Genomic DNA, 12,428 nt, shown 5'->3' with positions numbered 1-12,428 from the left:
AGCCATTTTTTGGTACTGTTTAATTAAACAAACGAAACAATACAATGGTAAGAGCTCTTAAATACGAAACAGCCAGTCATGAGCTCGGATCATCAGCATCTCATTTAACTTAACGCCAGCCATGTTACTGTCGTTTGGCCGTATTTTTCTCATTAACACCTGGTCAGAGTCGAAACCTGCTCTGCTTAGGTTCACTGTCTGCCAAAGCAAGTCAGTCGTAACGTGATCCTGTGGGCACTTAGCTTTAGTGACACGGGATCTGGTTTGGTCTTTTCGGGCCAGCTTAAACACGCTGACTTCTGTGTGTGTGTGTGTATGTGTGTGTGTGTGTGTGTGTGTGTGCTAAAAAAGATCTCTCCTCTGCTTCTCTGAGTACACACTGATAACAGCTCATTGCTTTTGTCAATAAAAGCTGTTTTTTCTTTTTTTTTTGTGGGAGGTTATGTATTCCTGAGCTTTAGCTCATAAATCTCTACAACAAGAACTAACCCCAGGAAATGTCACAGAGGACAATGTTTTAGACCACAGCAATTCGCCAAATTTTTTATTCTTTTTTTTTTTTTTTTTTTTAATTACATTATTTAATCTTTTTAAATGTTATGGATCCTGTAGTTCCTTTAATCACGAGCACTACGTCTGTCAGAGCTGCTGTTTTTTATTATATTTAAATATTATATTACGTTATAGACAACCATAAAAAACAATCAGTACTGAAAAATGAATTTAAAAAGCATAACTAAGTGAGTAATGGTATGATTAATGAATCACATGAATAAATGAATTAAGCTGGAAAGATTATGCCTACATTGTTAAGGTGCCAATAAATTCGATCTCAGCTGTTGACTTGGATGATGTTATCTACCTAATGCTTTAGTTTGTCTTCTGATCCGGTTCCCTTAGGGTTAGAGTTCTGTGTGCCTTCACGATCACAGCAGCGTAAACAGAACAGAATTAAACCCAGAGAAAAGGATTTGTTACGCTCGGTGCTCGACAACTCCCTGCCTTCAGAGATTAAATGGAGCTCCAGGAGGTGACGCTGCAACAATATGGGAACATATTTAATCTTGTGTTTGGTGTTCATGTGAATAAGACGATAGAAAATTTAGAAGCTGTTAAAAAAACTCCTGGTTACATAATTTCACTAAACGCCGTAGTACAGTTATAGAAAGGAAATGATTTATAATCCCGTTCTCTGTTGTCATCCGAATGAGGACGAGGTTCCTTTCCGAGTCTGGTTCCTCTCCAGGTTTCTTCCTCGTATCATCTCAGGGTGTTTTTCCCTGTCACTGTCACCTCAGGCTTTGAATTGAGTTGAGTTGAGATGAACCCATGTTACCAGAGGCTGCTGTTCCACACAGCTACTTTAACCGGGCAGATCTTCAGAGGACCAGGGTTGCTGCCGTTGATGTTGGCGCCGGGGCAGAAGAACGGGAACATCCTCTCAGTGAAGCGCTCATTGAAGGTGTAGATGGGTGTCAGGTCCAGAGGGTTGGAGAAGCTGACCTCGCCAGCATCAAAGTCCAGCTTCACCCTGACTCTCTCGAGATGGCGGCTCGTCTCCAGCTGCGTGGGCGGAGACGTCATGGCCGTGTAAATGCCGTCAGACAGTGCGATTGTCCAGAAACCCGCCTCTGGACCTCCTGAGACTTTCCCTTTTCTGGCTATGGACTCCTTGACCACACCGATGACCCAGTCGTTGTTGTTCTTCACCTCAACCTCCCAGGCGTGTCGTCCCGACTCAAAGCCCTCGGACCCCAGCACGAAGACAAAGTGGTCGAAGCGCTCCGGGTTGTCGGGGAGCTTCTGCATCATGCCACTGTTGCTGACGTGGGCCAGGTTTTTACTCAGCCTCAGGCAGGGGTAGGCCGTGTTGGCATCTAGGGTCACCGGAGCTAAGAAGAGGACGAGGTATCTGGTGGTTATTCATGACTCAGAATTTTTTTCTAAAAAATGTATTCAACTCCCCCAAAAAAGTTCATAATAGCTTTATTTATTTATTTCATTTTAGTCCTCGATAATGTGCCGAATCTGATCATATACATAAATTGTTGAGTCATAACTGTTAAAATTCATATTTGTCCATTGAAAGCAGACTTGGAGAATTTCATTACTTATTACTGCATTGCTGAGGTTTTTTAGCAATAAAATTCAATGAACAGATTAAAATCTGACATAACTTTTGCACGTGACCAATATGTTATCAGCTTTATTATTTTATTTCTGTTTTATTAGATTTTTTTAAACAGACAGCACATTAAAAGGGGAAGCGGATTCAGATTCAAAATTGTTACCAATTGAAGAATTAAATTTGCCTTTATATTTTTACTTTTTTATATTTTCCAGTAATCCTGTAATAAACGGCTTTGAGGGCGGAGCTCTGTACGAGCTCTGTTTGTGATGTCACAACATTTCATCGGTTCAACATTTTTGATATAGTATCCCAAAGGGTTTTATTGCTTATTTGACAGCCATTTGTCAAGGATTATGTTTTATTAAAATATCCATTTACAGTTACACTTAAAGGTGGGGTCTCTGTTGTTTGAGAAATGCTTCAGAAAACTGAGTCGGGACGACAAACTAAACAAAAACAAAACTAACGTGTAGCCAATGAGCAGAAAGGGGCGTGTCTTGTCAATATGGGCGGAGAGAGTGTTCAGTGCGCATGTGTGACATTAGCAGAAAGCGGTTTTAACATTGACATGGAGGATAAAAACAAAGAAAGAAAGCGAAGAAAGGCTTACGATAAGGTAAGAAGTAGGACGTGTTAATATAGGATCAGCTTTCCAGCGCTGGAGAGAACTGAAGAAGCAGGAAGGCCTGCGATGGGACGCCAATGTTGCTTTTTTCCTTCTCGATAGGTGAGTAACGTTGGTTTTGTTTTGTTACACAGAACTAATATATGCCTTTGTCCTTTACATGATTATGCTTGTGTGTCATTTTTGCTTGTTTGTTTATCTGCAATCGTATTGTTCTTCCCTTCAGCTATGATAAAGACACATTTCTTTCCCTTAGTTGCCTGGGTTACGTATGTATGTGTGGGCGGAGCTATCGATACAGGGGTGGGACCCATTTGGGTTAGGGGCGTGTTTGTTTTGGTGATTTCAAATGTCAACATTGGCTTTCAAATAACGGAGACCCCACCTTTAATGATGTGGAACGGATATTGGTTACAACCAAAAAAAAACCTCAATATCCTGGAGGAACCGATGAGTAATGCTTCACCTAAAGCTCTGACCTCTGAGCCTGTGACCCTGAGAGCGTGTGGGGAAGCTTACTATATTCCACCATGGCCTGCATTTTCTCCCACAAGCTGAACTTCAGACAGCTGACGTGTTTCGCCACGTTGATGAGAGCAGATGGAACTTTCTCCGGTTCATTAAAGGTTAATTGTGTCCTGCAATTACATCAGATTCACTGTGTACATGCTGTAGATTCATAACAAATTAGGATAATTAGATAGAATTGGATAGAAGTTATCAGTCATGCACACACTTACCTCGGTTTTGTGTTCTTATAGTGCTACAAGGACCAAAAAAAGAGTCAAATCAGAAGTAATAATAATAATAAAAATAATAATAATAATAATAATAATAATAATAATAATAATAATAATAAACTTTCTTCATACATGTAAAATGCAAAAAAAAGTAAAAAGAAATAAAAAAGCCTTTCAATAATGTTAATAATAATAATAATAATAATAATAATAATAATAATAATAATAATTAATAATAAATAAATAAATAAATAAATAAATAAATAATACTTTTTCTTCGTATATTTCAAATAAAAAGTAAATGTAAAATAGGCTAATTATTAAATATAATAATAAAAATATAAGAATTATTGAATTATTATTAAATAATTTTATTAAAAATAAAAGTAAAAGAAAAAATATATAATAAAATTAAAGAATATAAAATCTAAAAATATATAAAACTATAAATTTGTTTTAAAAAGAAATAAGAAAAAAGGCCCCACAATAATAATAATAATAATATTAATAATAATAATAATAATAATAATAATAATAATAATAATAAATAATATTTTTTCTTCGTATATTTCAAATAAAAAGTAAATGGTAAAATAGGCTAATTATTAAATACACCAAATAAAATTAAAAGAAAAAAAAATAATAAAATTAAAAAATATAAAATCTAAAAATATATAAAACTATAAATTTGTTTTAAAAAGAAATAAGAAAACGGCCCCACAATAATAATAATAATAATAATAATAATAATAATAATAATAATAATAATAATAATAATAATAATAACGTAATTGTTAATTATTATTATTATTATTATTATTATTATTATTATTATTATTATTATTATTATATAAAAATAACATAAACTGAGAGAAAAGCTGAGTAAATTCTTAATGTCATTTCTTAAAGGATTGTAATTAACAATTTTATTAATAACATGTTAACGTGATAAAACTTGCATACCTTCAGGAACACGGCCTCGCTGTTGGACATTTCATCATCGACGGTTCTGACGGCGTGGGAGAACATCAGAATATCCCGTGAGAGGTTGTCAGTGTTTTTCTTCATTAGATGCAACTTCTCCTCCTCTTCCTCAGCCAGGAGAGAGATCCGCTCCAGCTCCTGTTTATCCAGGAACTGTCTGATCTCCTCAAATTCCTCTCTGATCTGTTTCTCTGCCTGCTGCCTTTGGTTCTGTCCAAAAGGACAAAGAAAAGACATGACAAAAAAAAAAAGAAGAGAAATTCTGCTGTTAATTACTTGTAATTGTTTTGTTCTCTGTGAAACCTGGCTTTAGTTAACAGGTTCTGGAAGGTTCTGTCTTTTCTCTCTCCGTTGTTACCTTGATGTGGACGGTGATGTCGTCGTACTCCTGCTTGGCCTCGTAAAGACGACGGAGATTTTTCTTCATCGGCATCAGCTCCTTCTTCAACTCCGCCTGAAGACAAGAGCACAAAAGCACGACTAAGAACTAAAGACAAAATAATAGTAAATAACTAAAAAAATAAATCAGGGTACGTATAACAAGGAGACACTGGAGTCGAGTGACTAACTTCAATTCTATATTAATGTGTATATAATGTGTATATAGTATGTATATACAGTCGTATGTAAAAGTTTAGGAACCCCAGACAATTTCCATGATTTTCATTTATAAATATTTGGGTGTTTTGATCAGCAATGTCATTTTGATCTAGCAAATAACTGAAGGACACTAAAGTAATATTTCAGTAGTGAAATGAGGTTTATTGGATTAACAGAAAATGTGTAATATGCATCAAAACGAAATTAAACTGGTGCATAAATTTGGGCACCCCAACAGAAAAATCACATCAATATTTAGTAGAGCATCCTTTAGCAGAAATAACAGCCTCTAGACGCTTCCTATGGCCTGTAATGAGTGTCTGGATTCTGGATGCATACGACTGTATATAATGTGTATATAGTATGTATATATAACGTGTATTTAATATGTGTATATGTGTGTATATATATATATATATATATATATATATATATATATATATATATATATATATATATATAAAACATGTATATAATGTATATATATATATATAATATTATTAATATTATACACATTAAATATATATATATATATATGTATATATGTGTATATAATGTGTATATTATATATATGTGTATATAATGTGTGTATAATGTGTATATAATATGTGTATATAATGTATATATAACATGTATATTAAGGCATGTGTCTAACAAGATTCTATATTTCTAACCATCACCACACATCCTGTATAATCTTAATAACGAGTTCCTCTGAGGTTCTCTGGGTTCTCTGGGTGCAGAACCCTCTCTGCAAGAGTCCGGTGTGTATTTAGGGTTCGGAATGGACTTAAGGTGGGAGACAATCTGAATAACACTAACACGCTAAAAGGCAAAAAAGCGTTCTAAATGATTTTTAAATCAACGAGAGCTCCTGTAAACTCTTTTACCTCCACCGTGTCCTGAGTGTTATGTGTTAAACTTTACAGCTTGTTGTGAAAACATGCCGGGATGAAAGAGAATGATGTGGGTGGACACACACACACACACACACACACACACACACAGAAACACGCGCTGGACACATGCAGACTGCGTTCTCAATTCCCTCGATTCTGATTGGTCAGTTGGATGTGAATTTATTTTGTAAAACAGCAGCTCTTACAGCTCCAAATCGCACACTCATTTCACTATGGTACTGTTTCTATGGCAACAGCTTACACATAGCAGCATGACCGATGCTCCACATAAATGGATTTATGTTTTATAACATTCGTGTCAGGAGTCTTTAGTGTCAGCGCTTGGTCACAGTCAGCTGTCCGGTTTTACTACATCAAGAAATATAGTAGAACTGATCACTGACTTGTTCAGATGTTAAAACTAAAATTGGATAAAGAAAAATTCCAATGTTTAATCATTTCGATTGAGGAATGAATATACAACAATTTTTATCTCAGAGAAGGGGCGGGGCTAAACCTGTTACTAGGTGACACGTTCTTTTGAAGACCGTGATTGGTTGTCCAATAAAAAAAATAGGAGCGCTTTTAAAATCTGCTCACTATCATTATTAAATATTGTACACAACACTTTTCTTCTCCCTCTTCACCTTTCAGTCATTTTTTTTTTATAAAGAAATCCTCTAGGGCTGGGCGATATGGCTGAAAAGTGTATCACGATATCAGTGTTTCATATCGGTCGATATCGATAATTATTGATATTTTTTATGACCCATTTAAGATAAGGACCAGGAGAAAAATATATTACATTTAAACATTTTTATTTTAAACTTAACCTTCCTCTGATCGTAATCCCCTCGGTTATTAAGACAGAAACGTCAACAACCAGGAAAACTCAAATAATTATAATGTAAACATGAGTCTAAAGTCACAATGAACACTTAACAATTATCTCTTAACATTTAAGGTGTAAAATGAAAGAAAATGTAAGAAATGCTTAATAAAGTGTAATAAAATTGTCCAAAGTGTTAAATATAAACATAGAGAAACGGTCTTGCATAATTTGCAGACGACGTTGGTCAGACTACGGTCTGACTTATAATATCCAAAAAGCTGCCATACAGGTGCGCTGACTTTTCCTCTTTTATTTACAATTTCCTCATTTTCTGCTTATCGGTCGCCGGTTCCAGCAGACCAGCACGAGACAACGATATGGCACAACCAAACATGATACTGTTACACGATTGGCTGTTAGCATGTCACTCCCTATGTTGCTAGGTTACCACAGAGTGAGGGCCTTTGTAAATAGTTATTTATAAATAAATAAATAAAAAATCTCGAACGTTTTATCAAACACATTTTTTATTGATATCAATCATGTGTCTATCGCAATTCATATCGTTATCGTTTTATCGCCCAGCCCTATAATCCTCTTAAAAGTCCTCCTCACAACTCCTAACACATTTACATTTACATTTATGGCATTTAGCAGACACCCTTATCCAGAGTGACTTACAACTGAGCAACTGAGGGTTAAGGGCCTTGCTCAGGGGCCCAGCAGTGGCAGCTTGGTGGACCTGGGGTTTGAACCCATGACCTTCCAATCAGTAGCCCAACACCTTAACCACTGAACTACCCCCTTTTTAACCTTATGAGCTTTTAAGGGTTAAGATGCTCTATGAAGAACTTTTATCTTTAATGGGATCTTCTCTTTAATCTTAAGGGGAAATGCCCACATTTATAAGAATTGTCTTAGAATTACATCACTAAAAAAAATCTATACACTAATTTATAACCTTTATAAATACAGGCCCTGGATCATAATAATATCAAAGTACTGATGGAGTGTTAATTATTTTTCTCGAACAGCATGACAGAGTGTTTTATTTTCTTTTTTCATTTCAATTAAAAAAAAACATTATATATATATATATATATATATATATATATATATATATATATATATATATGTTTTTTTTTTAGATATTTAATGTTCTTAATAATTATCACTATTTATTATCACGTTATCTGAATAAAATGTTGACCTTTTTTTAAATAAACTGATGTGCATGGTTTGTATAGAAGGTTCTTTTTTTATTTATTTCCTAATTAAAATGCCATGTTTGTAGTTTCCCCAGAAATAAAGCCTGGCCTTTTACCGGTGTGACAGCGTGCTGTGGGATTTATAGCCGTTTACACAGCTGACATTAACATTGTTGTCATGTCCTGTTGTTTCCTCTATCAGACTAAAGGTCAGTGTTGTAGGGAGCTGATAATGTCAGAGGATCATTTTGGTTGCACGGTGAAGCTCACCTTAAGGTCATGTGCTGCTTCCTCCATGGGACAGACACGGTGGCCTTGGTGCTTCTTGGAGGTGTGACACACGCAGCACAGCAGCTCGTCGTCATCGTGGCAGTAGAGTTTGAGCGGCTCTCTGTGGGTGGTACACAGGTCTAACAGCTTGGTGGTGGTGCCGGGCGACGACGGCGGCGTGCTCAGGCCCTTCTGTTCCTGCGCCAGCGTCTCACATACGTTCTTCAGTACGAGGCTGACTGTGGGCTCGGTGAGAGAACACCTCCTCCTGCACACGGGACACTCACGCTTAGGTGTCTTCTTGCTCCAGAACTGGTTCAGGCAGGTTCGACAGAAGCTGTGGCTGCAGCGCAGGACCACGGGGTCGGCGAAGATCTCGCAGCACACGGGACACGACAGCTGGTCCTCCACGGCCGAGCGGCAGCTCGAGGTCAGAGCTCGAGGACGCATAATCGTCGTCACTTTGGGGTTCAGGAGCACGCCGCCTCTCCCGGGCTGAGAGGAAGCTCTGGGTCGTAAAGGCATCGCTTTGGCTTGTCTGCAAACTGAAGGAGCGGTGAAAACGTGACCCTTTCTGAGTGTAGCTGCCTTTTATAGTCAACACCGTCCACCGATTCAGTGACCACGAGGCGTCTTGCGTCAGTCTGAGGAAAACAACCAGCACTTGGCACATCGGTGAGATGTTTGCTGTAAACAGCACTGTTTTGGAGACTCAGACGGTGTTGACTAAAGCAGACACGGCCGCTCTGTGCTCAGGGCATCGTAAAAAAAACATGTAGAGCGAGCCTTTCTTCATCCTCGAGTGTCAGCCGTCTCACAGAAGCGTAACAAAACAGACTATATAAAAAATACGCATGGTTATAAAATCACCGTCTCACGTGAACACACAAAAAACTGATCTGATTTTGTGAGACCTCTGATTATTGTGTTCACACGCAATCCACATCTGCACGAGTCTGAAGCGACGACTAGACAGTTCACTCAGAGAGAAGATCGACACCGTGTCCGGTCCCTCATTTAAAGAGAATCCTGTATTAGGAGATCTGATGCTGTCTGTCGCTAAAAAGTCATCTTTAAATAGGGGAATTAAACGCCGATTACGGAGAAATACGTTGCTGGAGAAAAAACAGAAGAGATTCTGCAGGAAGAGAAAATAGATGCGGACTGTAAAACTCTTCCAGGATATTATGTCCGTGTGCAAACAACCACAAAAAAAATAAATAAAATAAATGAAAAACTGTACGTAAAATAATTAATTAATAAAAAAAATAGATAAACGATTCTCAGATTGAGAATGAAACCAAAATAAAACTTCCTTTTTTTGCAGAAAGGAAAATATTGAATTCCAGCATTAGAACCTTACACTGTCTGTGAAACATGGTGGTGGTAGTATCATGCTTTAGGCCTGTATTGCTGCATCTGGGCCAGGAGCTTACATTTACATTTATAGCATTTAGCAGACGCCCTTATACAGAGCGACTTATAATTTTATCTCATTTTTATACAACTGAGCAATTGAGGGTTAAGGGCCTTGCTCAGGGGCCCAGCAGTGACAACCTGGTGGACATTGGAATTGAACTCACAACCTTCCGATTGGTAATCCAGCACCTCAACCACCTTAACCACTAGGCTACCACATCCCCCTTACCATCATTGACGGAACATCAAATTCAGAATTATACCAGTGATACCAAGTCTGTGTACCAAAGAATGATTAAAGAGGAACAAAGATGATGTTTTAGATCGGTAAAGTCAATGTCCTGAGCTGAACGCAAAAGAAGCAAGCAGTTCATGCGAGGACACCAAATAAAATCCCAGTGTTGAAGCTCTTGTGTAACTGAGGAATGGGATAAAATTCTTCTAAACTGTTGTACAGAACCGATCAAAAGTTACCGGACACTTTACTTACAGTTATTTCTGCACAAGGAGACACCACAGATTTGTAACGCTGGATCATTTGTCTCAATAATTAAATGAAGTAGTTTAATATTGTTGGCTCTTTTGTGTGATTGTGTTCACTTCTGGGTCCTATTTATGCAGAAACATAAGAATCTCTAAAGGGTTCACAAACTTTCAAGCAACACCGTACACACACACACACACACACACACACACACACACACACACACACACACACACAGGTCAGGTTTTTTTTTTCCCCCTAAATATTAACTTATTATTTGAATCATTTCTACAGTACAAATAGATTTTAATAACTTTGTATTCATTCATTTTTATTTATTTAGATTTTTTACAATTATTTTTTATACATTTTCTTCTATTAAGGATTTTCGTATTTTTTTCTTTTATTTCTAATTTCTCTTTTTCTTTATATTCCTGCGAAGGAGAGAACGTAAGCTCCCCATCCGCTAGATCGTTTTTTTAAAAAATAAATAAAAAGAAAAATCTTAAAGTTTTATGACGTTTATTGTTATGCGAACCGTTCTCCGATTCACACGGCGCCGTTTCAGCCCGTATTTGTAAATTTAAAACAAAACAAAACAAACATTTTTGTCTGCCGTGTGCGAGCGGATCTGTGAAAGAAAGTGTACCGGAACGTTCTGAGATGAACACGACATTAGCCCTGATTTATACAGCTAGGATTAAATCCAGAGCACAATTAACTTTCTTCGGACGTCTAAAAAAATCCAAATCGTGTATCGTTCATCATGAGTCTGTGGATCAGTTGATCAGTCAGAAGAAACACAATAAATCCCTGTTAAAAAATGATCTGTAAAATGATTCACAAATGAAACTGTGACCAAAACAATAACAAACAAAATAAATTGTGATGGCATCAAGAAAGACTTCAGAGGCCACATCATTAGTTAAAGAGAGTCGATGTATCGTATGATATTAAAGTGTCATGTGACCGGTCATAGAGACTCATCTGTTCCTGGAATGAGCCACAGGTTATTAGACAAACAACATGAAGACTAAAGGAGGCAGCAAAACCAGTCCAGGAAAACAGTTCTGGAAATGATGATAATCAGGGTTTGGCTATAAAAGGTATTTCCTGAGTTTGCACAGTTTATATAAACTAACGTGTAGCCAATGAGTAGAAAGGGGCGTGTCTTGTCAATATGGGCGGAGAGAGTGTTCAGTGCGCATGTGTGACATTAGCAGAAAACGGTTTTAACATTGACATGGAGGATAAAAACAAAGAAAGAAAGAGAAGAAAGACTTACGATAAGGTAAGAAGTAGGACGTGTTAATATAGGATCAGCTTTCCAGCGCTGGAGAGAACTGAAGGAGCAGGAAGTTGGTCACATATTCACAGATTGGAGTTTCCTGAGTCAATAACTCCTGAGCTAAACACTGTTACTACACAAATAACACCTCTTTTCTATCGTAGTAATGTAGAGACGCAGCTACAACCGTGTTTTGTGTAGTAACAGTGTTTAGCTCAGGAGTTATTGACTCGGGAAACTCCAATCTGTGAATATGTGACCAACTTTACTTAAGACGCCGAGGCGCTTTTTTCCTTCTCGATAGGTGAGTAACGTTGGTTTTGCTTTGTTACACAGAACTAATATATGCCTTTGTCCTTTACATGATTATACTTGTGTGTCATTTTTGCTTGTTTGTTTATCTGCAATCGTATTGTTCTTCCCTTCAGCTATGATAAAGAAACATTTCTTTCCATTTGTTGCCTGGGTTACGTATGTATGTGTGGGCGGAGCTATCGATACAGGGGTGGGACCCATTTGGGTTAGGGGCGTGTTTGTTTTGGTGATTTCAAATGTCAACATTGGCTTTCAAACAACGGAGACCCCACCTTTAAGAGAGACTGCAGCTTTACATCGTCACGGCGTGTTTACTCACAAAGACATGACAAAGACAAAGACTTAACAAACTGTAGGAAAAGAAAACACGAGACATATCAGCTGGTGCAATTAGATGTTTTGTTTTAATGAAGCTGAGAAATAGGTGTAAGGAGTAAACATGTGAAGCAACATTCCAGTTCCTAAAGACACGCCGCACGGACGGACGGACGGACGGACGGACGGCTCTCCGATTGCACTTTGACGTATGAACAGTGTTTGTTTTTGTAACAGCATTGATCTTTTCTTTAAAAAAAAAAAAAAAAAAAAGGAGCTATAATACACTGGAAAAGGAGAAAAAGACACAGTGTCAAC

The 12,428-nt window shown here is 37.2% G+C and overlaps 2 protein-coding genes across 2 annotated transcripts in view; both read right to left on the bottom strand.

The window, feature by feature from the left end:
- trim35-12 (tripartite motif containing 35-12) lies at nucleotides 1-8,861 on the bottom strand. Its single transcript, XM_060857331.1, has 6 exons — nucleotides 8,290-8,861; nucleotides 4,839-4,934; nucleotides 4,460-4,690; nucleotides 3,497-3,519; nucleotides 3,276-3,394; nucleotides 1-1,892 (listed from the first exon to the last, which is right to left on the bottom strand). Exons 1-6 carry the CDS (start codon nucleotides 8,812-8,814, stop codon nucleotides 1,333-1,335), a joined length of 1,554 nt encoding a protein of 517 aa, XP_060713314.1. The 5' UTR covers nucleotides 8,815-8,861; the 3' UTR covers nucleotides 1-1,332.
- A 3,316-nt stretch (nucleotides 8,862-12,177) lies between these two features.
- The window catches only part of gipc1 (GIPC PDZ domain containing family, member 1), an 8,171-nt gene continuing 7,920 nt past the window's right edge, over nucleotides 12,178-12,428 (bottom strand). The window contains exon 7 of the mRNA XM_060857128.1: nucleotides 12,178-12,428. This exon is cut by the window's right edge and continues 3,074 nt beyond it. The gene's annotated coding sequence lies outside the window, so the exon portion shown is untranslated.

The sequence above is a fragment of the Tachysurus vachellii genome, chromosome 21 (assembly GCF_030014155.1).
Source record: "Tachysurus vachellii isolate PV-2020 chromosome 21, HZAU_Pvac_v1, whole genome shotgun sequence".
NCBI classification, from domain to species: Eukaryota; Metazoa; Chordata; class Actinopteri; order Siluriformes; family Bagridae; genus Tachysurus; species Tachysurus vachellii.
This window is presented reverse-complemented; position numbering and strand designations above follow the sequence as displayed.